This window comes from Salmo salar, chromosome 22, assembly GCF_965601325.2.
Source record: "Salmo salar chromosome 22, fSalSal1, whole genome shotgun sequence".
Classification (NCBI taxonomy): domain Eukaryota; kingdom Metazoa; phylum Chordata; class Actinopteri; order Salmoniformes; family Salmonidae; genus Salmo; species Salmo salar.
The window spans coordinates 15995908-16023805 of record NC_138312.1 but is presented as its reverse complement, the minus strand read 5'-3'; the positions used below and the strand labels follow the sequence as shown (position 1 = coordinate 16023805).

The 27898-nt window shown below is 42.4% G+C and overlaps 2 protein-coding genes and 1 long non-coding RNA gene across 4 annotated transcripts; 2 read left to right on the top strand and 1 right to left on the bottom strand.

The window, feature by feature from the left end:
- Window positions 1-19574, top strand: LOC106582850 (glucoside xylosyltransferase 2). The gene is made up of 7 exons (XM_014166378.3): window positions 1-403; window positions 9368-9569; window positions 14206-14337; window positions 15039-15290; window positions 15729-15852; window positions 17419-17591; window positions 17977-19574. Exons 1-7 carry the CDS (start codon window positions 132-134, stop codon window positions 18154-18156), a joined length of 1335 nt encoding a protein of 444 aa, XP_014021853.1. The 5' UTR covers window positions 1-131; the 3' UTR covers window positions 18157-19574.
- LOC145862611 (uncharacterized) lies at window positions 19517-22008 on the bottom strand. The gene is made up of 2 exons (XR_014382131.1): window positions 21813-22008; window positions 19517-20933 (listed from the first exon to the last, which is right to left on the bottom strand). It is a non-coding gene; the product is annotated as an uncharacterized LOC145862611 (long non-coding RNA).
- On the top strand, window positions 21501-27433 carry LOC106582851 (serine/threonine-protein phosphatase 4 regulatory subunit 2-B). Of its 2 annotated transcripts, none has more exons than XM_014166380.3 (9): window positions 21501-21794; window positions 23260-23341; window positions 23537-23707; window positions 24340-24433; window positions 24565-24602; window positions 25665-25739; window positions 25874-26002; window positions 26100-26350; window positions 26580-27433. In XM_014166380.3, exons 3-9 carry the CDS (start codon window positions 23589-23591, stop codon window positions 26924-26926), a joined length of 1053 nt encoding a protein of 350 aa, XP_014021855.1. In that variant the 5' UTR covers window positions 21501-21794; window positions 23260-23341; window positions 23537-23588; the 3' UTR covers window positions 26927-27433. The 2 variants fall into 2 exon arrangements, with proteins under 2 accessions (XP_014021855.1, XP_014021854.1); XM_014166379.3 differs by lacking the exon at window positions 21501-21794 and adding an exon at window positions 22073-22338.
- Window positions 27434-27898: the final 465 nt, after the last annotated feature.

Genomic DNA, 27898 nt, shown 5'->3' with positions numbered 1-27898 from the left:
GCTCCTCTTCGCTCTCTATCATCTGCAGCATAATGCAACAGAGCAGTAACGACAAAATGTAAACTCTAGGCGTTATTGCCAATTCACAGACATGAAAGAGGAATCTTGTGCTCCTCCAAATCATTAGAACAATGAGAATTCACTGCAAAGTTGTTGTGATCGCTGTCTGTTTAGGAGTTTTTCTACTTTTGTACTTTTTGGGGGGGAATGCTGCAGACGATCCGCCTTTGAAAGAAGTTGCGGAGGATTACTATTTTCCAACGTCCTCTGGGCTTGGAAACATTGTTGCATCGAAGTTAACAAAAAAGCCTCTCGATGAACTTCACATTCTACAGAAACAACCACTCACGGACCGAAAAGAAGCGAAAGTAGTCAGTAGAGGAGGCAATGCGATCGCAAAGCGGTAAGCAATTCTCAGACCATTGCTTGTTGATGTGATTTATTGCCTTTTTCTCCACGCCTATTTTTTTTTTTTCCTTCAACCTTTTGGCACACATTTAAAGACGTAACATGTCTCAAGTCATGTGGTGATTTTCTGCACTTTTAATCTACGGATTGCATTACTATCTGCTTACCGATATGGTTTATTTTCTTTTGTTCCTTTTGGAAGTTATGGAATGACTCCACACGTATCCTTTCCCTCTTCATTCAGGAAGACGTGTTCTCCCATCAAAAACATACATGGGCTCAAATATAAATTATGTTCAAGGACGTTGCCAACAAACAATGGCTTTATCTGTCACGAGAAGACCAAGCATGCAATTGTCATTCAAATCATATTTTTATTATCACATGTATTTCTCTTAATGACCGATCAATGTATTGATTGGATTTATTGCAAAGGTATTTGCACGTAATCTCTCACCCATTCGGTGAGTTGTGTGCATATTTGATCGCATGATGATCTCAAATAATTGTTTGTACACCGGTTTAAGAAAAAGGCTCGAGTGTAAAAATACTTGTGTAGTTTTGTGAGGTTTATCCCTTTTAAGTCCTGTGGTTAACGGGTTTAAAGGTCACCTTGAGAGGTCTTCAATATGGAGTATAAATGAGTCCAAGGAGACCCACTGATTACACCGCTGGGAACTGACGAGCATACATTTACATATCTTTCAGAATTACTTGCATCCAGGACCTATGCCTTCATAGGGCACCTGGTAGCCTGGTGTTTAGAGCTTCGGACTAGTAACTGAAAGGTTGCAAAATCGAATCCCTGAGCTGACAAGGTAGAAATCTGTCGTTCTGCCCCTGAACAAGGCAGTTATCCCACTGTTCCTAGGCCGTAATTGAAAATAAGAATTTGTTCTTAACTGACTTGCCTAGTTAAATAAAGGTAAAACAAATAGTATTTGTCCCTTCAAAGTAAACAAGCCCTTCTAGATATATAATGAACGCAACATGTTGGTCCCATGTTTCATGAGTTGAAATTAAGGCCACAAATTTGTTTAAATCCCTATTAGTGAGTGTTTCTCCTTTGGTAAGATGATCCATCCACCTGACGGGTGTGACATATCAAGAAGCTGATTAAACAGCATGATCATTAGACAGGTGCACCTTGTGCTGAGGACAATAAAAGGTCATTCTTAAATGTGCAGTTTTGTCCCACAACGCCACAGATAAAGTTTTGAGGGCGTGTGCAATTAGCATGCTCACTGCAGGAATGTCCAGCAGAGCTGTTGCCAGAGTTGAATGTTAATATCTCTACCATAAGCCACCTCCAATGTCATTTTAGAGAATCTAGCAGTACGTCCAACCGGCCTCAAAACCGCAGACCACGTGTAACCACGCCAGCCCAGGACCTCCACATCCGGCTTCTTCACCTACAAGATCGTCTGAGACCAGCCAGCTGGACAGCTGATGAAACTGTGGGTTGCACAACCAAAGAATTTCTGCACAAACTCTCACGGAACCTCATTTGCGTGCTCGTCTTGACCTGACTGCAGTTTGGCGTTGTAGCCTACTTCAGTGGGCAAATTCTCACCTTCGATGACCACTGACACGCTGGAGAAGTGTGCTCTTCATGTATGAATCCCCGGTTTAATCTGTACCGGACAGATGGCAGACAGCATGTTTTGCATCGTGTGGGCGAGCGGTTTGCCGACGTCAACGTTGTGAACAGAGTGCCCCATGGTTGCGTTGGGGTTATTGGTATGGGCAGGCATAAGCTACGGACAATGAACACAATTGCATTTTATCGATGAGAATTTGAATGCACAGAGATAACGTGACGAGATCCTGAGGCCCATTGCCGTGCCGTTCATCCACCGCCATCACCTCATGTTTCAGCATGATAATGCACGGCCCCATGTCGCATGGATCTGTACCCAATTCCTAGAAGCTGAAAATGTCCCAGTTCTTCCATGGCCAGCATACTCACCAGACATGTTACCCATTGAGCATGTTTGGGATGCTCTGGATCGACGTGTGTTCCAGTTCCCGCCAATATCCAGCAACTTCGCACAGCCATTAGAGGAGTGGGACAACATTCCACAGGCCACAATCAACAGCCCGATCAACTCTATGTGAAGGAGATGTGTCGCGCTGCATGAGGTAAATAGTGGCCACACAAGATACTGACTGGTTTTCTGATCCACTCCCCTACCTTAAGGTATCTGTGACCAACAGATGCATATCTGTATTCCCATTGAAATGTGAAATCCATAGATTAGGGCCCAATAAATGTATTTCAATTGACAGATTTTTCTTATGAACTGCAACTCAGTAAAATCTTTGAAATTGTTGCGTTTTATATTTTTGTTCAGTGTAGATGACCTCAACTACTGGTCAAAACAATGTCATCCCATGCGCTCATCCCCTCTTTCCTGTGCCTTCTGGATAATAACTAGGCAATGGTTTGTCATCTTTCACTATTTCTGTCCAGGGGTGGAAACATTTTGTCATGGATATGATCATATAATCCAGATTTGATAATCTAAAGGCAATACTTTCTGTTGTAAAGCTTGCTTTCGCCAACACCAGCGTTTCCCAAACTCGGTGCATGTTTTGGTTTTTGCCTGAACACTACACAGCTGATTCAAATGATCAAAGCTTGATGATTAGTTGATTATTTTAAATCAGCTGTGTAGTGTTAGGGCAAAAACCAAAACGTGCACACCTTGGGGTCCCGAGGACCGAGTTTGGGAAATACTGTCCTGTTTGATCAGTGAACTGGTTGGAAGCATTTATAAAGCATTCAGACTGGACCATAGTGTCCTGGCAGTGACCACACCCACACGTGTGTGCCCTCTACTGATAAGAGAAATGGGGTGATGGAGGAAATTGACTAAAGCAGGTTTCACAAACATAACGCTCTGAAAAAAGAAAAAAAAACTACACATCTGCCTTAGCTTTAGGCCCTTTACCATTTGGTTCTGGTGAAAGAGAGGGATAGAATTGCCATAAGATATATGCTATTATGTTGTCTTGGTTACTCTTCCCTGCTTATCATTGTTTGTGGAATTTCCCCACATATTTCTCAGTCAAGTGAAAATTGTACATATATGATACTGTCGTCACAACAAACACTTGCCTTCATCATCTGGAATATTGTAAAATGGTGTGCCCTGACCCTAACAAGGTATTCATTCCATTGCGTTGACACCTTGGATGACTAAAGACTGCTCTCTCTGTCTGCAGGTCTTGAAACCTCCCTACTTACCAAAGCATCCTGGCGAGATTTTAAGGGACATCTTATGTGGGCCTTACTCAGGGGATAAAGCTCTTTTTTTGCAGGAGTGAGACAATGAAGGAGAGAAAGAGGGAGAAAGTACCTCCTGGGAGACATGGGCAGAGGCTGGTGTTGAGTAACTTGGAACATCTGTTTATCAGAATACACGTGGCAAGGGCTGATGATTCACTTAAAGAGAATGGAACTTTATTCAAATCCGTTATGCATGGGGAGGACTTACATATTCCGAAAGGAAAGCAAGCACATTTTTGTTATTCCCTCCTCACAGCCTTCATCCAAGCAAGCCTTCAGCTCATTGTAGTAGTGGGTCGTGTCTGATTCTGAATAGTGTAAATCAAGGTTTGAAAGATTGTTGCAATGCAAGGCCATAGGCACAGTACTCTTTGTCAATAATTAGTTCAGTTCTTGTTGTATCCCATCAGAGCTAGTGTGAGTCTGTCCAAATGTTTCCAGATGGGTGGAATATACAGTACCAGTCAAAAGTTTGGACACACTTACTCATTCCAGGGTTCTTTTTTTATTTTTACTATTTTCTTCATTGTAGAATATTAGTGAAGATAGCAAAACTATGAAATAACACATGGAATCATGTAGTAACCAAAAGTGTTTCTTCGAAGTAGCCACCCTTTGCCTTGATGACAGCTTTGGACACTATTGGCAATCTCTCAACCAGCTTCATGAGGTAGTCACCTGGACTGCATTTCAATTAACAGGGGTGCCTTGTTAATTTGTGGAATTTCTTTCCTTCTTAATAATGCACTTGAGCCAATCAGTTGTGTTGTGACAAAATTAGGGGTGGTATACAGAAGATAGCCCTATTTGGTTGAATACCATGTCCATATTATGGCAAGAACAGCTCAAATAAGTGAAACAACAGTCCATCATTACTTTAAGACATGGAGGTCAGTCAATCTGGAAAACTTCATGAACTTTGACAGTTTCTTCAAGTATAGTCGCAAAAACCATCAAGCTCTATGATGACACTGGCTCATGAGCACCACCACAGGAAAGAAAGACCCAGAGTTACCTCTGCTGCTGAGGATAAGTTATTTTAAGTTAACTGCACCTCAGATTGCAGCCCAAATAAAATGCTTCAGAGTTCAAGTAACAGACACATCTCAACATCAACTGTTCAGAGGAGACTGTGTGAATCAGGCCTTTATGGTCGAATTGCTGCAAAGAAACCACTACTAAAGGACACAATTAGAAGAAGAGACTTGCTTGGGCCAAGGAACACGAGCAATGGACATTAGACAGGTGGAAATCTGTCATTTGGTCTGAGGAGTCTAAATTCGAGGTTTTTGGTTCGAAACCGCTGTGTCTTTATGAGATGCAGAGTAGGTGAATGGATGATCTCTGCATGTGTGGTTCCCACCGTGAAGCATGGAGGAGGAGGTGTGCTGGTAAGGGGGTGCTTTGCTGGTGACGCTGTCTGTGATTTATTTAGAATTCAAGGCACACTTAGCCATGCTGGTTACCACAGCACTCTGCAGCGATACGCCATCCCATCTGGTTTGCACTTAGTGGGACTATCATTTGTTTTTCAACAGGACAATGACCCAAAACACACCTCCAGGCTGCTGTGTAAGGGCTATTTGACCAAGAAGGAGAGTGATGGAGTGCTGCATCAGATGACCTGGCCTCCACAATCACCCGACCTCAACCCAATTGAGATGGTTTGGGATGAGTTGGACCACAGAGTGAAGAAAAAGCAGCCAACAAGTTGCTCAGTATATGTGGGAACTCCTTCAAGACTGTTGTAAAAGCATTCCAGGTGAAGCTGGTTGAGAGAATGCCAAGAGTGTGCAAAGCTGTCATCAAGGCAAAGGGTGGCTACTTTGAAGAATCTAAAATATATATATTGATTTGTTTAACACTTTTTTTTTGGTTACTACATGATTCCATATGTGTTATTTCAAAGTTTTGATGTCTTAACTATTATTTTACATTGTAATGAATAGTAAAAATAAAGTAAAACCCTTGAACCTTTGACTGGTACTGTCGTTTTAACACTCCGATTACCTCACATAAGTAGCATGTGCTTCTTAATGGGGCTTTGCTGGGTCTGTGTTCACAACATTCATTTTACTGGTCCAGGCCGGATATAAACTCACCAAAAAAATAAGTCTCTTTTTCAGGACCCTGTCTTTCAAAGATAATTTGTAAAAATCCAAATAACTTCACAGATCTTCATTGTAAAGGGTTTAAACACTGTTTCCCATGCTTGTTCAATGAACCATAAACAATTAATGAACATGCACCTGTGGAACGGTCGTTAAGATACTAACCGTTTACAGACGGAAGGTCACAATTATGAAAACTTGGGACACTAAAGAGGCCTTTCTATTGACTCTGAAAAACACCAAAAGAAAGATGCCCAGGGTCCCTGCTCATCTGCGTGAACTTGCCTTAGGCATTCTGCAAGGAGGCATGAGGACTGCAGATGTGGCCAGGGCAATAAATTGCAATGTCCGTACTGTGAGACACCTAAGACAGCGCTACAGGGAGACAGGACGGACAGCTGATCGTCCTCGCAGTGGCAGACCACGTGCAACAACACCTGCACAGGATTGGTACTTCTGAACATCACACCTGCGGGACAGGCACAGGATGGTGACAACTGCCCGAGGTTACACCAGGAACACACAATCCCTTCATCAGTGCTCAGACTGTCCGCAATAGGCTGAGATAGGCTGGACTGAGGGCTTGTAGGCCTGTTGTAAGGCAGGTCCTCACCAGACATCACTGGCAACAACGTCACCTATGGGCACAAACCCACCGTCGCTGGAGCAGACAGGACTGGCAAAAAAGTGCTCTTTGTTTATTTAACTAGGCAAGTCAGTTAAGAACAAATTCTTATTTTCAATGACGGCCTAGGAACAGTGGGTTAGCTGCATTGTTCAGGGGCAGAACGACAGATTTTTACCTTGTCAGCTCGGGGATTCGATCTTGCAAACTTTCGGTTACTAGTCCAACGCTCTAACCACACCTCTTCACTGTCGCAGTTTTGTCTCACCATGGGTGATGGTCGGATTCGCATTTATCGTCGAAGGAATGTGCATTACACCGAGGCCTGTACTCTGGAGTGGGATTGAGGTGGAGGGTCCGTTATGGTCTGGGGCGGTGTGTCACAGCTCATCGGACTGAGCTTGCTTCATTGCAGGCAATCTCAACACTGTGCATTACAGAGAAGACATCCTCCTCCCTCATGTGGTATCCTTCCTGCAGGCTCATCCTGACATGACCCTCCAGCATGACAATGCCACCAGCCATACTGCTCGTTCTGTGCGTGATTTCCTGCAAGACAGGAATGTCAGTGTTCTGCCATGGACAGCGAAGAGCCCGGATCTCAATCCCATTGAGCACGTCTGGAACCTGTTGGATCGGAGGGTGAGGGCTAGGGCCATTCCCCCCAGAAATGTCCGGGAACTTGCAGGTGCCTTGGTGGAAGAGTGGGGTAACATCTCACAGCAAGAACTGGCAAATCTGGTACATTCATGAGGAGGAGATGCATTGAAGTACTTAATGCAGCTGTTGGCCACACCAGATCCAGAGGTGGGACCAAGTCATTGTTTTACAAGTCACAAGTAAGTCTCAAGTCTTAGCACTCAAGTCGCAAGTCCGAGTCATATTTAAGTCAAGACCAACAAGTATCAAGTCAAGTCTCAAGTCCCTAAACTTTGAGTTTCGAGTCCTAAACAAGTCATAATGTGCTCTTCACTAAATGTAATACCATTTCATATTTTTAACAAGAGTAATAGTTAGTATATTACATTTACGCAAATCATGAATGCTTTTTAAAATTATCTATATATTTATTACTTTCCAAATAAATGTTACATTTCCATGGGTAGCCATGAGAAAGACCCCTCCCCCTACATTGCGTAATCGCCCAACCTTAGCCTACTGTAACCAGTCTGTGTGTTAACGTATGTCAATGGTTTTAGGATCAGCAGTAACATCAGGCATGATTTAGGCTACCAACTGCCTAGCCAGTTGTAGCACATTTATTTAGCCTACATGCTACACTAGCGAAGTTATAAATTAAATAGCTCTCGGCTATATTAGCTACGACTTACCGTTCTTTGTGCAGGTTCAAATGTCGAACAAAGTTGGAAATTGTTGCGCCTCCGTCTGTAATTTTCTTCCCGCATGTTTTGCAAGTTGCAATTAGTTTTTTGTTGATACAGCGTCGTCTTTATATCCAAAAATAATACTTTTGGGCATCATCTTTCCAAGGGCTCCATCTGAACTCACCCGCCGACGTTCCTTTGCACTGTTACGCACAACTTTTTCTCAGCTGGCACAATTTGATAGGCTGCTGTCCGACTCAAACTGTAATTCGTTAAATGAAGAGTTGATGCGCCGCACACTTTTTTTTAATAGCATTTTTAATATTTGGGCTTGGGGAGGGTGTCAGGTCGAGTCAAAAGGCTCAAGTCCAAATTAAGTCACGAGTCATTGGTGTTAAAGTCGAGTTGCAAGTCATCATATTTGTGACTCGAGTCCACACCTCTGCCAGATACTGACTGTTACTTTTAATTTTGACCCCCCCCCCCCCCCCCCTTCATTCAGGGACACATTATTCAATTTCTGTTAGTCACATGTCTGTGGAACTTGTTCAGTTTGTGTCTTAGTTGTTGATTCTTATGTTCATACAAATATTTACACGTTAAGTTTGCTTAAAACAAACGCAGTTGACTGTGAGAGGACGTTTCTTTTTTTGCTGAGTTTAGTATGCATCATAGAACAACACATTTTAGGGTTAGGTTGCAGGTTAAAAGAGAATATGCCTCTCTCTCAGTATTACATTCCCCCTACTACTATTGTACACAGTACATGCTCATAAACATGAATTGTTCTTGAAAGAGCCATCAAAGCCTAGAGGACAGGTTTCTCTTGAGCCCTGCCATCAATCATAATCTGTGTTGCATGATTGTCCCTCAGCCATGCAGAAAACGAAGTGTCACGCTTGGAGACTGTCCTGCAACCCACCTTTCCAAAATCCTTTCACAACTGATAGACAAAGGATGCTTTGTTCTGAAGGAGGATTTTTGTGGCCATGAGTTTGCATTCTTCCAGTGCTCATGCTAATGCCTACATTTACAGGTGTTATATAAAAAACACAGCCCATACAGTATATACAAAGTGCAGCTCTGAGTATCTAGGTCTAGTTCTACATTGAGCTATAAAAATATATATATTTTCAGACTGATATTCAACTCTGCTGAATCCATTTGAATTTAATGGCAGTCTCTGCGCTGTGCAGAGAGAATTTTTAAATCAGATATAGAAACTTGAGCATTAGAACAAAGCCCAGTGGATATATATATACAGACCTACAGTACAGGGGGAGGGAGTTCTGCTCACTCTGAACACTCTTCAGGGACGTCTTAATGAAGGCCTTGAATATGGACCTGTTGGTTAGCTGTCTGTCAGTAGAAACAGTGTGATGACGTGCTGTCTGGATTGTATGTGTCTCAGGCATATCCTGCATGTTCCTGCCGTGCCTCTTAACAAAGCTGTAGATGTGTTCTCATGGCGTTGCCGTTGATATGTCCTTGAAGTAGCAGCCTTGCTTTGGTGCGACATGGCTCTGCTGTTCGGATGTTATTTGATGAGGCTTCTGTAAACTGAGAGTCTTTAGTCTTGCTGCCCTTGTGTGTTCCCTTGTATCAGACAGAGGAGTGACATGGGACTGGGCAGGCTCTCATCGAAGCACGCCCGAGCTGAAGAAGTCATGCACCTGGCCGTGGTGGCCTGCGGGAACCGCCTGGACGAGACGCTTACCATGGTCAAGTCGGCCCTCCTCTTCAGCATCAAGAGGATCAAGTTCCACATCTTTGCCGAGGACCCCTTGGCCTCTCAGTTTGAAAAGAAGGTAAGTACCCTCAGGCAGGTACTAGAGCACATGATCTAGGCTTTAGGTACGGTATGTTTCTGGAAAAGGAACACACTAATTCTCAAAATATAGGCCTTATTGAATATTTTCAGAGACTCATGCTTCTCATGCACATCTTGGTTGCTGCTCAGTAATATATTACATTTACTGCCAGATCTGAGCTTGTTTGAAAAAATAAATAAAAAACACGTAAGATTTTGCTTCAACATCTTACAGGCTTCAGACCCTTTTATCTCAAGGCCGATCATGTCACTCAGACATTTGTCTCACTGCATTACCCATGAAACATTTCAGTCATCTTTAGTTTGTTTATTCACGATCCAAGCTTTACAAAGTCAATGTGTTGGGCTACTGTGTAGCTGTAAATCTAAAGGTATACATACTGGTAAACGAAAACAGCATGCATGCGTGAGGCTACATGCCCTTTGAGTGTTTATGGGGTATGGTCTGTGTAGCATGTGAACCTCCCCTTTATAATTGGCTTCATGCTAGCCAGGAAGTTGAGTTAGTTAAACCCTAAAATCAGTAGCATATGTGCAGGAGATGGAACATTCCATGCCTGCCTGCACTGGTCAAAAAGGAGGGGTGAAAAGGGGTTCTGGCGTCGATCTATGCACCTACTCAACAGAAACCCGGCCAGCTCCGCCCACTGATCTTTGTTTTGGGGCCAAATTGTTTAATAATGCTGACGATTATGGAGGGCTTCAAAATCTAACGGAGCAGAAAATCATAGGCCTCTGTGTGACAGCAGTGTTTACTTTGAGGGGGTAACCCTCAGGCTTGGACAGAATGGGATACCTCCTTGTTTAGGTTAGTTTCACTGGGTTAGGTGTAGTTGTAGCAACAGCTGGCAGCATTATGGTCAATGTACAACACCACTGCACTTACTGTAAAGACATGACTTCATTGGTTTACAAAGACTTCCTCAGATGTGTACAGTGCCTTTGGAATGTATTCAGACCCTTTGACTTTTTCCATATTTTGTTAGGTTACAGGCTTATTCTAAAAGTGATTTAAATAGTTTCCCCCGCTAATCAATCTAAACAGAATACCCCATAATGACAAAGCGAAAGCAGGTATAGACATTTTTGCTAATTTATAAAAAATATTTTTTTTTAATTACATTTACATAAGTATTCAGATACTCAGTACTTTGTTGAAGCACCTTTGGCAGCGATTACAGTCTCCAGACTTCTTGGGTATGACGCTACAAGCTTGGCACACCTGTATTTGGGAAGTTTCTCCCATTCTTCTCTGCAGTGAGCTTGTGGGTTTTACTGACTGATCAGAGGCTACCAAGTAGCCAATGGCGACTTTGAAGGAGCTTCAGGCCTTTATGGCAAAGACTGGTCAATGTGTGAGTGTGACCACAATATCACAAGCGCTCCACAAATCTGGCGTCTATGGGAGGGTGGCAAGAAAAAAAACCTTAAAAAAAGCCACATTAAGTCTCGTTTAAGCTTTGCCAAAAAGCACATTGTAGATTGAGGCCAAGTGGCAAAAAGTGCTGTGGTCAGATGAGACCAAAATTGAACTTTTTGGCCTGAACGCAAAATGATATGTCTGGCGAAAACCCAATACGTCTTTCCACCCAAAGAACACCATGCGTACAGTAAAGTACGGCGGTGGTACCATCCTGTTGTGCAGGTGTTTCTCTTCAGCAAGGACTGGAGCACTTGTCAGGATAGAAGGGAAAATGGAAAGTGCAAAATACTGACAGATTCTTGAGAACCTGAAGCCCTCTGCCAGGAAGTTGAAAATGGGAAGATGGTTCACGTTTCAACATGCCGCCAATGACCCAAAGAACACTGCCAAAGCAACAGTACAGTGGCTGAAGGACAAGAAGGTGAATGTCCTTGAGTGGCCTAGTCAGAGCCCTGACCTAAATCCAGTTGAGAATCTGTGGAATGACTTGAGTGCAGTCCATGAGCGGTCACCATGCAATTTGAATGAGCTTGAACAATTCTGCTAGGAAGAATGGGCAAATATTGCACAGTCTAGGTGAGCAAAGTTCGAGACGTATTCAAAGACACTCATGGCAATAATTCAACGAAAAGGTGGTTCCACCAAGTATTAACTCAGGGCTGTTCACTTATCCAAATAGTGTATTTTACTGTTTTTCATTTTAATTTTCAGATTTTCTTTCTCCCACTTGCATATTGTGGGTTACTGTAAGGCTGTAGGCAACAAAAGGTGAACATTTTGAAAGTGGGTGGTGACTTTCTATACCCACTGTAAATAAGGTATGTTTTTTTAATTTGGAATAAATTAGCAAAAATGTCTGAACTAGAGGTCGACCGAGTAATCGGAATGGACGATTTAATTAGGGCCGATTTCAAGTTTTCATAACAATCGGTATTTTTGGCCACCGATTTGCCAATTTTTTTTATTATTATTATTATTATTTTTTACACCTTTATTTAACTAGGCAAGTCAGATTAAGAACACATTCTTATTTTCAATAATGGCCTAGGAACGGGGGTTAACTGCCTTGTTCAGGGGGTATTCGGTGATTTGTTTTTGCAACCTTCTGGTTACTAGTCCAACGCTCTAACCACCTGCCTTACATTGCACTCCACGAGGAGCCTGCATGGCAGGCTGACTACCTGTTACGCGAGGGCAGCAAGAAGCCAAGGTAAGTTGCTAGCTAGCATTAAACTTATCTTATAAAAAAACTATCAATCTTAACATAATCACTAGTTAACTACACATGGTTGATGATATTACTAGTTTATCTAACGCGTCCTGCGTTGCATATAATCGATGCGGTGCCTGTTAATTTCTCATCGAATCACAGCCTACTTCGACAAACGGGTGATGATTTAACAAGCGCATTTGCAAAAAAAGCACTGTCGTTGCACCAATGTACCTAACCATAAACATCAATGCCTTTCTTTAAAATCAATACACAAGTATATATTTTTAAACCTGCATATTTAGTTAATATTGCCTGCTAACATGAAATTGTGTCACTGCTCTTGCGTTCATTGCCTGGCTCGTTGCGAACTAATTTGCCAGAATTTTACGCAATTATGACATACCATTGAACGTTGTGCAATGTAACAGGAATATTTAGACTTAGGGATGCTACCCGTTAGATAAAATACGGACCGGTTACGTAGTTTTGTTTTCGAGATGATAGTTTCCGGATTGGACCATATTAATGACATAAGGCTCGTCTTTCTGTGTGTTTATTATATTATAATTAAGTCTATGATTTGATAGAGCAGACTGACTGAGCGGTGGTAGGCACCAGCAGGCTCGTAAGCATTCATTCAAACAGCACTTTCGTGCGTTTGCCAGCAGCTCTTCGCAATGCATTGCGCTGTTTATGACTTCAAGCCTGTCAACTCCCAAGACTAGGCTGGTGTAACCGATGTGAAATGGCTAGCTAGTTAGCGGGTGCGCATTAATTGCGTTTCTAACGTCACTCGCTCTAAGACTTGGAGTAGTTGTTCCCCTTCCTCTACATGGGTACCGCTGCTTCGAGGGTCGCTGTTGTTGATGTGTTCCTGGTTCGAGCCCAGGTAGGAGCGAGGAGAGGGACGGAAACTATTCTGTTACACTGGCAACACTAAAGTGCCTATGAGAACATCCAATAGTCAAACGTATATGAAATACAAATGGTATAGAGCGAAATAGTCCTATAATTCCTATAATAACTACAACCTAAAACTTCTTATCTGGGAATATTGAAGACTCATGTTAAAAGGAACCACCAGCTTTCATATGTTCCCATGTTCTGAGCAAGGCATTTAAACTTTAGCTTTCTTACATGGCACATATTGCACTTTTACTTTCTTCTCCAACACTTTGTTTTTGCATTATTTAAACCGCACACTGCTCTTGATAGTATCACTGACATTTAATAAGCTTACGTATCGGCCTAACGGCCTTCGTCAGAGCTCTGAAAAGCTCTGACGAAGGCCGTTAGGCCGATACGTAAGCTTATTAAATATCAGTGATACTATCAAGAGCAGTGTGCGGTTTCCTTTTTCCTTCGTCCTGTTTCAACTGTTGCCATGCACCTGCAACAAGATTGCTCAGATGTGCCTTTTGAATTTTGCATTATGTAAACCAAATTGAACATGTTTCATTATTTATTTGAGGCTAAATTGATTTCATTGATGTATTATATTAAGGTAAAATAAGTGTTCATTCAGTATTGTTGTAATTGTCATTATTACAAATAAATAAATAAAATCGTCCGATTAATCAGTATCGGCTTTTTTTGGGCCTCCAATAATCGGTATCGGCGTTGAACCTGTTTTCGCTTTGTCATTTATGAGGTATTGTGTGCAGATCGTTGAGGATTATGATCATTAAGGCTGTAACATAACAATGTGGAAAAAGTCAAGGGGTCTGAATACTTTCTGAAGGCACTGTATGTAGACTTGAACTCTCAGGAGTGTCAGAATAAGGAATATTTCCATTTGCTCTTTCAGTTATCCCTCTCCCATACACCTTGACTCAACCTTTCGAGTTGCAGTTTTGTTACTTTGGAAGTTAGATATGCGATGATAAAGGATACCCTATGATGGCATCTTAAAATGGCTGTGCTACCTCTAACAGCTAATGATGATGGTGTCTAGTAACTTTGTAGTTTCTCTTTCAGCTGAGCCAGTGGGCCCGTGCCATCTCCAACAAGTTCCAGTACAGTATCTACCCAATCACGTTCTCTGTGGGGAATGCAGAGGAATGGAAAAAGCTGTTCAAGCCCTGTGCTGCCCAGAGGCTGTTTCTCCCTGTAAGGCTACAGCACATTTATCAAACATATACACTGATTTAAACTGATGAAGATGTATATTAATCAGCAAATGTGTTTAGATAAATGTCCAGGTCATCTGTTTCCTATTTCTGTTCCACTCTGAGCTGCATTCTGACCCCAATGCATTTTCTATTAGATAGATAGGTTTAGCTTAGTTTATACAAGCATACGAGTGATATACCCAGAGAATAATAGTGTATCCTTTTATTATGGATTTTACTTGTTGTATTACATTTGTATATAATCAATTACCTTAGCATGGTAATATATATGGATTTATTCATACCCATTGAGCTTTACTTAACAAACCAGCAATCCCCAGAGTTTGAATTCAATGGACATGCCAATATATATATTTTTATGGACTATCTTTGAATCAGTGTGCACACACACATTACTTTATCTTCATACACATTGCATCACACCGTTGTAAAAAGTGGTAAGCAATCCATGACTGCAATTTGATTGATTGGCAGATGATTCTCCACAAACCATATACTTTGCAGGTGCCAAGTGATATTTGATTCTCACCAGGAACAGATTGCTTTGTGTTTCTCCTCTTCCCTCAAGCCATTGTAGGTTTTGAGATGGCACGTACTGTATGTATAAAGGTCTGTCACTGGAATAGGAAAATAATTGATATTCTGATTGCAACTTACACATGATTGTCGTGACAATAGGTGATCCTGAAGGACGTGGACTCTCTACTCTACGTGGATACAGATGTGCTGTTCCTCAGGCCCATGGATGATATGTGGAGTTTCCTCAAGGCCTTCAACACCACCCAGCTTGCTGCTATGGCCCCAGAGCATGAGATCCCCAAGATTGGCTGGTACAGCCGCTTTGCACGCCACCCCTTCTACGGGGTCACCGGGGTCAACTCTGGAGTCATGCTGATGAACCTTACAAGGATCCGAAGAACTTTGTTCAAAGTAAGGATCATCATCAATCAATCAACATTTTGGTCGTATTCCCAGTCCCATGTCACTCACTACTGAGTTTTTCTGCCCTGTTGTCCACCTCTGAGTTAAATCTCTACGGACAGTAGTTGTATCATTCAATCATATCTGTCTGAAGCCAGCCAGCTTAAGATTTGGCACTCCGTCTCAACAGTTGGAGTCCTCAATGTAGTGTAGGCCATGATTTAAGGCTCTGTGATTGCCACACTCACATTAGAGCAGTGCTTCAGCACACTCAAGCTCAAATTGGCATTTCCCTGCATCCAAGAAAGCGCATTTCAAATTGTAACTTGGGGAATACTTGGCTAAAACTCTGTAAATTTGCTCCTTTCAAATTGGGCATTTCTGTAGTGTAAGATGTGTAGCTGCTACTTGGGTTGTGGAGTAAACCAGTCCTTGTTCCTACTCCAGAACAGCATGATACCCAGTGGCCTGTCATGGGAGGACCTCCTCCACCCACTCTACCAGAAGTACAAGAACCACATCACTTGGGGCGACCAAGACCTCCTCAACATTATCTTCCACTACAACCCAGGTACACTCTACCACACCACAAATACGAAAATAAAATGGTATATCATTTCACCGCCATTCATGTTGACAGCAAGAGCTGTACTTAGGCTTGCATCAATTTACAATGTTTCCCCAAAACATGATTCCAAGGGTGGTTGCATAAATGTCATCTTGTATGGAATTCAATACAATTCCTTCAGGCAGGTGTCGTTATTGGTTTTCCTGCTCTAATACAACCACAAGAAAGAACTCTCCTGAATGAGGTCAATGCTGTGGAACTAAACAAGCCTGCGGCTGCAGCAGATTGTCACAAGTACTAATTGTTCCAAGCCTTAAGTAGACTTGGCAGGAGCATTGTTTATCTGACAACATGAATGGAACCTGTCTGCTAAACAAGCATATCCCTAGCAGCATCCCCAAATACATATATATTTTTTTTAGAAAGGGCTATGTGGAGGGAGCAGCCAGTCACTGTGTATGATCTGCATCCAACATGGAAAGACTTTAGTGTCTGGTGTCTGATCTTTCTCCTTTTATGTCTGCCCGTAACCTGGTCTCAGAGCATTTAGTATTATTCTGTACGTAAATCCGAGACACTCCATTTAGTGTGATATAAAATGTAACATATGGTTATATAAGACAGATGGTTACTTAAGGCAAAAACGAAAGTGGGGTGGATGGGTGGGCGTATAACGCAAACATCTAGCAGTGGGTTGCGAGTTTGAATCTCATCACGGACAACTTTAGTATTTTAGCTAATTATCAACTACTTTTGAGCAACTTTGAAACTACTTAGCTAACCCTTCCCCTAACTTTAACCATTTTTGCTAACTCTTAGGTTGAAGGGTTAAGGCTAACTCCTAACTTAACCCTAACCCCTAACCCATCTAGCAACACAATGGTTGCGAGTTCAAATCTCATCAAACAACTTTACCATTTTAGCAACTAACTACTTTTTAGCTACTTTGCAACTACTTAGCTAACCCTAACTTTAACCCTTCACGTAACCTTAACCCCGCAGCTTAACTAACGTTGGCAAGCTAGTTAACGTTAGCCACCTAGCTAGAATTAGTAACATATCATATGTTTGGAAAATGTAACATATTGTACATTTAGCAAATTTGTAACATATTACGAAATGTAATTTGTAACATATCATATGAAATAGGTGATGGACATCCAGAAATTAATACATACTATACGAAACATCATACTAAATGGAGTGTCCCGGATTTACTTACAGAATAATACGAAATGCTCTGAGACTAGGTTGCTGCCCTTGTTTCTGGTTGAAGGGGATTCTCCATTGGTGTTTTTCTCTCTTCCCAAGCCAAGATTTAATGCATTTTTAAAAGGACTAGAATCATTTTAGTTGTGAAGCAAGCCATTTGATAATTGACATGTTTTGGGATCAGCAAAACATGAGTTCTGAACGATTATCATTGTAGGTTGAAGTCATTGGTTTTTGTTCTTCTAAATGCTCTCTTTTTTCAATACTGGTGTCACAGTATACACTATGGTAAGCTTTGAGACATTGTGCAGAAATCTGATGTAACAGACATGTAATGGTGTGTTCCTATGTTTGCAGAGTCTCTGTACATCTTCCCATGCCAGTGGAACTACAGGCCTGATCACTGCATGTATGGGAGCAACTGTAAAGGAGCGGAACAGGAAGGTGTGTCCATTCTCCACGGGAACCGAGGAGTGTATCATGATGACAAGCAGCCAGCTTTTAAAGTAGTGTATGATGCAATACATGCGGTAAGAATAATCTATTCATTTGAGTGGATTGTTTCACTAACAACTGCGAGTTTCTTTACTAGATTGCCGGTTACATCCTCTGGGACAAAGGCAACTAAATATGAAGGGGGAGGATCTCAGAAAATGATCAACCTTGGTATTAAATCCTTCTGTCCTTTTCTCCCCCTGGAAATGCTAACAGAAGGAAATCCTTGTCTCACCGCAACATCAGCCCCCTCTGCTGTCCATAGATAAGCCTTTTATTAACCAGAGAATTTGATTCATATCCACCACCCCCTTCTACTGTACCTACAGTAAGCCAATGGCACAGTTGATTTATAAGAGGTTTGATAGGCTACCACTACTGGTGTCTAACCCTGAGGCCTGCAATGATTCTGTTTTACAGTACCCCTTTGAGGACAACATGTTCCAGTCGCTGTTCTATCCCCTCCAGACCAAGTTTCTGGACACTGTCAACACCCTGTGTGGTCGGATTCCCCAGGTGTTTCTCAAACAGGTAGAGAAGACCATGAGGACCGTGTATGAGAAGAAAGTGGTGCGTCATGTGAAGCCTCCACCTAAATAACTACAGGAAACTGGATAGAGGAAGTTGTTTCTGACTTCACTATGGGAATCTTTCTGTGGAAGATGTGCAATGTCAGGAGTCCCCAGACCAGACTGCCATATTATGACTGACTGAACAAGTATGGAAACTGATTGATGGAGTCGGAATGCGTTGCACAGCACAGTGGATCACAAATGACATTCCATTTGATTGGAATGGTGGAATGGATCATGATGATCATGTAGGACAGGCATTCAGTGCTGGTCAATGATGCCGTGTGTGGGGTAAGCTTGCCTTATCACCCACTTAATTGTTTTTACAGAAACTGATTTACAGGTAAAAATGTGATTGGCTTCATTTGTTTAATACCTTTTTTAAGTACAATGCTTTCTTCAGGTCAGGATAAGTCCTGGTGGAGAGAATTAAGTGGGACTTAAAAAAATGGCAGAGGTAATTTTGTTTCTCTTAGAATGTGCATGGAAGTGTCTGCCGTAACACCTTTATACCTGAGGCTTCTGGAAATGGTTTGAAGTGTTCCTACTCTGCCTGGAGGTCAGCGCCTAACTGATCCTTTTATGTCAAACAAAGCTAATAGGTCTTTGCTTAACCAGAGCTTTCTGTCAAAGACAAAATCACTTGCATATCTGTACATGTGGGAATGAGTGGATGTGATTCAATTTGTCCAGTTCGCCAAATTCCAATGACAGTATTAAACACAGTATCATGAACATATCATACACTAGAAATGACCATTCATATTTTGTATAGAAGATGTATAGGTAAATGCCCTATTGCAGGGGTAGGCAACCCTGTTCCTGGAGTGCCGCAGACACTTCATGTTTTTGCTTTAGCTGACCTGGAAGACCAGGTGTGTTGAATTTATGCAATCACTGAAGTGATCAACTAGGTCAGGTGTGGTGCCTTAGTTGGAACAAAAATCCTGCAGTACTTCAGGAACAGGGTTGCCTGCCCTATTGCATTGCTGTAATAGTTTGACTTGTGCAAATAGAACAGGGCATGCATACCATTAGTCCTCTATTCAATTGTCAAAGCATTGCAAATCCCTATATGAAAAAGCAGTGTAGTTGTCGCAGATCAAAACTACCAAAGTGCTAGTGCTTATAGTCGGACAGTATTTTCAAAACAATATGTGCCATGTGTATTATTAAATGCTCTTAAATGTTTCTTTTGTTTGTGCAAGAAAAGGACAGTAAACTTAATGAAAGTGTCTTGCTATAAAGTCATACTATCAGTGAGTGATACAGTATGTGGACTCTGGGTCAACAAACGCAAGGATTTCTAATGTGATGTTCGTGGAGCCTACTCCGTCGATTGTCATGTGTGTTTACCGGTAATCATTTAAACTGGAAACTCAAGATGGTTGTATTTATACATGCTTATGTTTACTCTTTTTTTCCAGAATAAAGAAAATGCCAACAGTTCTGTGTCTATATTAGTGGAACATAAGATATGCACAGCCTTGCAGCTATAGATTCAAGACATTTGAAATAAAACGTGCAGGGGACACTCAGTGGTTTGTCAGATGTATGCCCATCCTGAAGTACATAATGTGAAAAAAGCAAGGCAATGATTTTTAGAGGATTAGTATCTATTATAGAAGAAACCCTCCAGCTTGAAGGTGCTGGCATGAATGTACAGTGTGTTCGGAAAGTATTCAGACCCCTTGACTTTTTTGACATTTTGTTGCGTTACAGCCTTGTTTTAAAATTGATTAAATTAATGTTTTCCCCCAATCTACACACAATACCACATAATGACAAAGTGAAAAGTTATTTTTACACATTTATAAAAAAAATAAAAAAAATATCTGATTTACTTAAGTATTCAGACCCTTTGTGATGAGACTCAATTGAGCTCAGGTGCATCCTGTTTTCATTGATCATCCTTGACGTTTCTACAACTTGATTGGAGTCCACCTGTGGTATATTCAATTGATTGGACATTATTTGTAAAGGCACATCTACCTACAGTGCATTCGGAAAGTTTTCAGACCCCTTGACTTATTCCACATTTTGTTACGTTACAGCCTAATACCCCATAATGACAGAGAAAAAACATGCTTTTAGAAATTTTTGCAAATGTATAAAAAAATATGAAATCATATTTACATATGTATTCAGACCCTTTACTCAGTACTTTGTTGAAGCACCTTTGGCAGCTATTGATTACAGCCTTGTGTTCTTGGGTATGACACTACAAGCTTGGCACCTGTATTTGGGGAGTTTGTCCCATTCTTCTCTGCAGATCCTCACAAACTCTCAGGTTGGATGGGGAGCGTCGCTGCACAGTTATTTTCAGGTCTCTCCAGAGATGTTCGATTGGGTTCAAGTCCGGGCTCTGGCAGGGACACAAGGACATTCAGAGACTTGTCCCGAAGCCACTAATGCATTGTCTTGGCTGTGTGCGTAGGGTTATTTTCCTGTTGGAAGGCGCGATGGACCTCTCTGTACTTTGTTCCGTTCATCTTTCCCTCGATCCTGACCAGTCTCCCAGTCCCTGCCGCTGAAGAACATCCCCACAGCATGATGCTGCCACCATGCTTTACCGTGGGGATGGTGCCAGGTTTCCTCTAGACGTGAAGCTTGGCATTCAGGCCAAAGAGTTCAATATTGGTTTCATCAGACCAGAGAATCTTGTTTCTCATAGTTAGAGTCCTTTAGGTGTCTTTTGGCAAACTCCAACCTGGGCTGTCATGTGCCTTTTACTGAGGACTGGCTTCCAACTGGCCACTCTACCATAAAGGCCTGATTGGTGGAGTGCAGCAGATACTTGTCCTTCTGGAATGTAGAGACAAAGATGTGTATAACTAAACCAAGATAGACCACAACTTTTCGTTTACAACGGGAACAAATGAGTCATAGTGGGCAGAGCCAAGCACGGACTAGCGATATCCTATTGGCGCGTTCTAGTAAACGTCTCCATATGTCTGTTAGGGAACGCCTAATCTAAAGTGCGCGTGTGCAGTAACTCAATTCGCCTTTGCGCGATTTTTAAAAACCTTTGCAAAGGGTAAAGTCTACAAAACTTAGTCCACTCTGTTCATAAGATTCCAGTTTTGGGAACAGAGGACTGTATTGAGATCAAATGTTTAATCGATGAGAAACTGTGCAGAATGTTGGCCAAAATCCATCTCGTTTCACTGCCCGCCATATTTGATAGTGAGTGGAAACGCCAACCGGATACTTCACATTTATCCTTCCAGTGAAATATCCGTCTCATTATTCTAGCTTTGGTAGAGAGGTCAATGGCGGTATTTAACTCGACCAGAAACAATATAATTGCCATGGAAACGCGGGGGGGGGGGGGGGGGAGAAGGACCGTGAGTCGAGATCCTCATTTCCCCCAGCAAAATTAGCCGACATTTAGGCTCTTGTTTATGTGTATTTCACACAATGTTGAGGTACAAATCGGAGTGAGGCTTGTATGGATGCCAAGTCAACCCGGATGTCGTTAACAATCAACTGCATTACAGTTAAAAACAGTATTGACTAGCACCACCGATTTCTGTATGCCAGTTTATACGAACGGAAGTTAGCCTTTATCAGTCACTTCTTCTAAACCTGAAAATGGACCACTTGTATATGTTATACAGCCAAAAACAGTACATCCAAATCGGACTTTAGTAACCACATTGTGGGGTATGTTACAATACATACATCACAACAGATTTGAAGAATATTCACTTTGTTAGATGATGATATTTGTTGAATGTACCCCCATCTGGTCTGCGTTCCAATTATCCTTTACTTAATCTATTTTGCAACTTGTTGAACAGCAGCGACTCCCTGTACTTTCTGCGTTCAGAATCTGATCCGCAATGACCTGACGAGCGCCATATTAAAACGCGTCTTCTTCCCCTTACATGTTATGGGTCAGCGCTATCTGGGATGCTTTGGACGTCCATACTCTAACCAAAGATTTGTATAACTAAACCTATATCTCATTGTTAGAACCTTAATCCATACCCTAACCATAACCCTTACATGCTAACCTTAAAACCTATCTTTACCATTTTACATTTCAACTTCAATGTGGGCTATGGACGTCCCAGGGATCCCAGGTAGGACGAACCCGCTATTTTTTGTGTTGAACGCAGCCACCACTAGTCTGCCTCTTGCTCCAAGAGATTGACAGAGGACAACAACATGATGGAAATTGATTCACTCCAAGAGGCGCTTAAAGGTTTTTGGGGTTCTTATGAATAGCGTAATACTTAAAGAAAATCAGACTTTTTGTTTTACTTTATTGTATACTACAGTGGTTATATTGCCAGAAGGTGTTGAATGTAGCTAACGTTAGCTAGCTATAAGCGTATGTTAGCTAGCAGCTAATGCCTACATTCGGAAGAATAAGCAATGTTGCTAACTAACGTTAGCGGTTCCCCTTTAGCTTAAAGGTAGCTAGCTATCAATTCTCAAACCTCCAGAGGTTTATATATTTATTTCTGGGTTCAACAATTTAACTACCTAGTTAGCCATGGTGCTGTTGACAACTCCTTCATCGCACAGCTAACGTTAGCTTAGCTAGCTAACGTTAGCAAACTAATGAACTGAATAAGTTAGCTACCGGTAGTTAGCAATGATGTATAACGTTAGTTACACCATTGGTAGTTCGTTACCATTTCCAGTTAGTTGACTTGTGAACTTTTCTATTGACTACGTTAGTTAGCTAACTAGCCAGTAAGACAATATCATGAAGGTAAGCCCAACTAACGTTAATTGTTGATGTTATGTGGCAAGTTGGCTAGCGAGCTAGCTAACATGCTAGCTTGCAAGTTTGAGTTCACTTAACCTGGCCAATGCCAATGGCCACAATTAGCTAGCTCGCTGGGTAGGTCGCTATAAAGGTTTATGAGAACACAATTAAATTTTCAGTTGGTGTCACTGTTAGTTAGCAAGCTAGCTAACTCGATCGGCTCCATTTGGCATTTTCCTTTCTTGAGCTGGTGAGCTAAATGGCTGAACACAATGTCAGTGTTGTAGTCACAAGTCATCATTAACGTTAGCTAGTTAACGTCAATAGTTTCCTAAGCAAGCCAATCTATCCAAAGTTCCCTGCTCTGTTGTGTTGTGCTAACTGACTTGATATCACTGTTCTCTTTAGACTTTGACAATAAAGGGAAGAAAGAAGTGGCACCGCTGCTCGACCAGTTTCTCTGTCATGTTGCGAAGACTGGAGAAACCATGTAAGGAATGTTCATATTGACAAGCTTGTAGCTACAGATATCATGCAAATGAGAGGATAAAGGATGCTCAGTGGGATAACTTCAACATCACTGGTTCAAATTATGTAATAGGCGTAGTCCTAGATCATGCCTAGTCTTCTCTTCTGCATGTGCTGTATTACTTTTGTTAAGAGAGCTGTGCTCCTGTCTTTCCAGTGTTCAGTGGTCTCAGTTTAAAAGCTATTTCCTCTTCAAACTGGAGAAGGTGATGGACGACTTCAAAGCCTCAGCACCCGATCAAAGGGGGGTAGCCAATCCCAATGTGGACTCCATTCCATTTGAGGACATGAAGGAGAGGATACTGAAGATTGTGAATGGATACAATGGGTAGGTACCAGTATAACCTTTTAGAATCAACTGTTTTCTTGTGATCATGTCATGCCATCTAAAGAGTTAACGTTGCTGACTTTGTGGTGGTTATACAAGGGCGCCATCTACTGGAAAGGCATTTCTAGATGTCACCTACTGTAGTGCTCAATTTTTTTATTTATTTTTTACCTTTATTTAACTAGGCAAGTCAGTTAAGAACAAATTCTTATTTACAATGATGTCCTAGTAACGGTCGCTTAACTACCTTGTTCAGGGGCAGAACGACACATTTTTACCTTGTCAGCTCGGTGATTCGATCTAGCAACCTTTCGGTTACTGACCCAACACTCTAACCACTGGCCCAACGCTCTAACCCCCGGCCCAGCGCGCTCGCCCCCGGCCCAGCGCGCTCACCCCCGGCCCAGCGCGCTCACCCCCGGCCCAGCGCTCTAACCCCCGGCCCAGCGCTCTAACCCCCGGCACAGCGCTCTAACGCTCTAACCACTAGGCTACCTGCCGCCCCAATGGCAACCATATTGTAAACACGCATGTCATTATAGTTTATTTTATACCTATCTAATTTAACTTTTTTTCTTGAGCTAGCCCTACCTCATGTTTATTTGAATAACCTCCTTACTTACTTCCCTCAGAATTCCGTTTACGATTCAGCGTTTGTGTGAGCTGCTTACAGAACCCAAGAGGAATTACACAGGAACAGAGAAATTTCTCAGAGGTGTTGAGAAGGTGAGTGGAGTGCCATGTCTGTTTAGGAGCAGTTGTGCAGTGTTATACTAGATTAGATGTGTATAGTCTCTATATGCTGTATAGTATTTATATTTTGAAGTGTTTGTAATAATGGGTTTTTCTTCTTCCAGAATGTGATGGTGGTCAGCTGTGTGCATCCTACTTCAGAGTAAGTGTTGTTTTTGTCCTTATTGTTATACATTATATCAATAAAACATTTTTACAAAGAGGTTGTATTCTGAACAAAAATATGAATGCAACAATTTCAACGATTTTACTGAGTTACAGTTCATATAAGGAAATCAGTCAATTGAAATAAATTCATTAGGCCTTAATCTATGGATTTCACAACTGGGCAGGGGCACAGCCATGGGTGGGCCTGGGAGGGCAGGGGCACAGCCATGGGTGGGCCTGGGAGGGCAGGGGCACAGCCATGGGTGGGCCTGGGAGGGCAGGGGCACAGCCATGGGTGGGCCTGGGAGGGCAGGGGCACAGCCATGGGTGGGCCTGGGAGGGCAGGGGCACAGCCATGGGTGGGCCTGGGAGGGCAGGGGCCCACCCACCGGGGAGCTGGCCCAGCCAATCAGAATGAGTTTCCCCACACAAAATGGCTTTATTACAGACAGAAATACTCTTCGGTTTCATCAGCTGTCCGGGTGGCTGGTCTCAAATGATCCCGCAGGTGAAGAAGCCGGATGTGGAGGTCCTGGGCTGGCATGGTTACACGTGGTCTGCGGTTGTGAGGCCAGTTGGAAGTACTGCCAAATTCTCGAAAATGACATTGGTAGATGGTAGAGAAATGAACGTTAAATTATCTGGCAACAGCTCTGGTGGACATTCCTGCAGCCAGCATGCCAGTTGCATGCTCCATCAATTTAAGACATCTGTGACATTGTGTTGTGACAAAACGGCACATTTTAGAGAGGCCTTTTATTGTCCCCAGCACAAGGTGCACCTGTGTAATGATCATGCTGTTTAATCCGCTTCTTGATATGCCACACCTGCTAGGTGGATGGATTATCTTGGCAAAGGAGAAATGCTTACTAACAGGGATGTAAACATTTTAGAGAAATAAGCTTTTTGTGTGTATGGAACATTTCTGGGATCTTTTATTTCAGCTCATGAAACATGGGACCAACACTTTACATGTTGCGTTTATATTTTTGTTCAGTGTAGTTTATATGAAGTAAAATATTTTTGGAATTACTGTATGTTTTTCTCTGTCATAAAGGAAAAACGGATGCAGTGGTGTGAATAGAATGAATGGTGTTATGTTGCCTGGGAACGCATCTGCTTTTACGGAGAGGTAAAGCTCAAATGACAGGTTCCTATTTTCTCACCCTAGTTTCCACAGTGATAATTGCCTAAAGGTAAACCACTCACATTTCTGACACTTTTCTTACACTTCATTTCTTTCACTCTTCCTCTATTTTCTTTTAGGAAGGTGAATGGCCCAGGGACCCCCAGGCCGCTGAACAGACCAAAGCTCTCTCTAGCGACAAACGGCCTACCGGACAGTACAGAAAACAAAGACCCTACCACAGAGCAGGGACATGACAAACCCTCCAGGTACTTTAGTTGCTACCCAACAGACCGTGTGATACTCACTTCCTACTTTTTTTCTCTTTTGATGAATTGAATGTGTGATGAATCTTCACTCTCTCAGTGAGGTGTCGGCATCAGGTACCCAGGGGAGCTCTGTGAAGAACAAGCACCATGACGACGAGGAAGAAGAGGATATGGAGGCGGAGCAACATGAGGTGAAGAGGCTCAAGTTCAGCAAAGAGGATGAGCAGGAAGGGGACACCCTCAGACACGGCCACAATGACAGTTTGTCGGAAGAGGCAGAATCCATGGTCCAGGAGGACGAGAAGAGAAGTGAAGCTCCCAGTACTGCTGGGACTTGTGAAGACCAAGGTAGGACTGGTTTTTCCACTCTTTATTTTCGCCCATCATGCCGACATGCATTGCTGGTACAATCCTTTGTGGATATTAGTACGTGTATGAGCAGAACCAGGAGTTGCCTGAATTGGCAGAATTCTGAGGTGTTCATCGCAGGTTCAGCTTATCTGCTTGCCAGATCTACATCAACCCTTATGCAGTTAACATTACTAACTCTATTTTTGTGTCCTTGCCTGTCCCACAGAGCCATCGAGCACACAGTTGGAGCCATCAGCAGGGCCCGGGGAGGACGAGCAGGCAGAGAGGGAGGTTCCTTGTGGCTCCCAAGAGGAATGTAATGACATGGACCAGTCAGAACAGCAGGCCCCTGCTGGCGTCCTGGAGAGCCCTGAGGCCCGGGACAGTGATGAGGGCAGTGACCCAGTCAGCAGCAGCAGTAGTGTCAGCAGCAGTAGCAGTGAGGAGAGTGGAGCCAGGGAAGAGAGAGCCTCTGCTCCCTCCAGCAGTACTCCTGAGCCACCTGCAGAGGGCGCCATGGAGAGCGGTAGCCTGGACACTGGGACCAGTGAGGAGCCCATGGAGCAGGACTAGGACCTGAGCATCCATCTGTTGACTATTTAGAACATCTGTCCTCAAGTCCAGCTTGAGTGTCACCGGTGAAGGGGATGCGCAATCCTGGTCCCCTAGATACTTTACGCCTTGTCTAAATTTTGGGCACTCCTCAAAATGACCACCTGATGTGGGCATAAACATTTTTATTTTGAATCAAATATAAACTGGATTTTTTTCCTACGCTATTTAGAGTTTTCATTTTAAGGCTTGTGGTCTCTAGAGGTCTTTGTTTCAGCCTTGATCAGTCTTTGGGGTTGCAGATGATGTTTGTTGTAGCTGTGCTGATAGGTTGGGGTGTTCATCTGGCATTTTTCCCTCATCAGTTTAAGCATTTGTCAGGAAAAGTAAACCAGGCAGTTTTTCCCCCCTGTAGCCAGTTTCTCTCTGTGGATTATCACCTCTGCCACACCAGAGTCGAGACAAAGCTATCGCCGCTAATTAACTTCCTCATTATTTATGCTGTCAGTTACTCACTCCGGCGATGAACTAGCTAGAATCATTTCTGTTTCTGACTGAAGCACAAGCCTTAGCATCCAGCTCATACCACTGTTTTTACTCGTGCCGCCATCTTGGTTGTTGAAAAAAATGTATATTTCCTCGTTTGTTTCCCCTCCCCATCACTTTTCCTCGTGAGTTGGGAGTATTGAAATAGATTTTCCATGTGTCCTTATTCTCCTTTTTAAATGCATATATTTTCTTTGCGATGATACACTACCGACCCAACTCAGAGTAATATAACATGCTACCTTTTACCTTAAAATGTTACATATCATTTTGGGTGCATTGAACCATTTATATGAACATTTCAACTCAATTACTTATTTTGGAAAATATGTTTTTTGACAGCCAGTTATTTCATTTCCAAAACCAGCTGTAAGTACAAAGATGACTTCTGCTTTGTATTGTGATGTCACCAAGTTGTTTGACTGACAGAAATCCAGAGCATTTACT

What these genes read in the sequence shown, in the direction of transcription:
- LOC106582850 (XM_014166378.3), top strand. Translation starts at nt 132, where the DNA reads ATGAGAATTCACTGCAAAGTTGTTGTGATCGCTGTCTGTTTAGGAGTT. An exon ending in CCTCTCAGTTTGAAAAGAAG is followed by an intron (nt 9,570 to 14,205) that starts GTAAGTACCCTC and finishes TTTCTCTTTCAG; the next exon opens with CTGAGCCAGTGGGCCCGTGC. An exon ending in CCCAGAGGCTGTTTCTCCCT is followed by an intron (nt 14,338 to 15,038) that starts GTAAGGCTACAG and finishes TCGTGACAATAG; the next exon opens with GTGATCCTGAAGGACGTGGA.
- LOC106582851 (XM_014166379.3), top strand. Translation starts at nt 22,302, where the DNA reads ATGATGGAAATTGATTCACTCCAAGAGGCGCTTAAAG. An exon ending in GCATCTGCTTTTACGGAGAG is followed by an intron (nt 25,740 to 25,873) that starts GTAAAGCTCAAA and finishes ATTTTCTTTTAG; the next exon opens with GAAGGTGAATGGCCCAGGGA. An exon ending in TGGGACTTGTGAAGACCAAG is followed by an intron (nt 26,351 to 26,579) that starts GTAGGACTGGTT and finishes CCTGTCCCACAG; the next exon opens with AGCCATCGAGCACACAGTTG.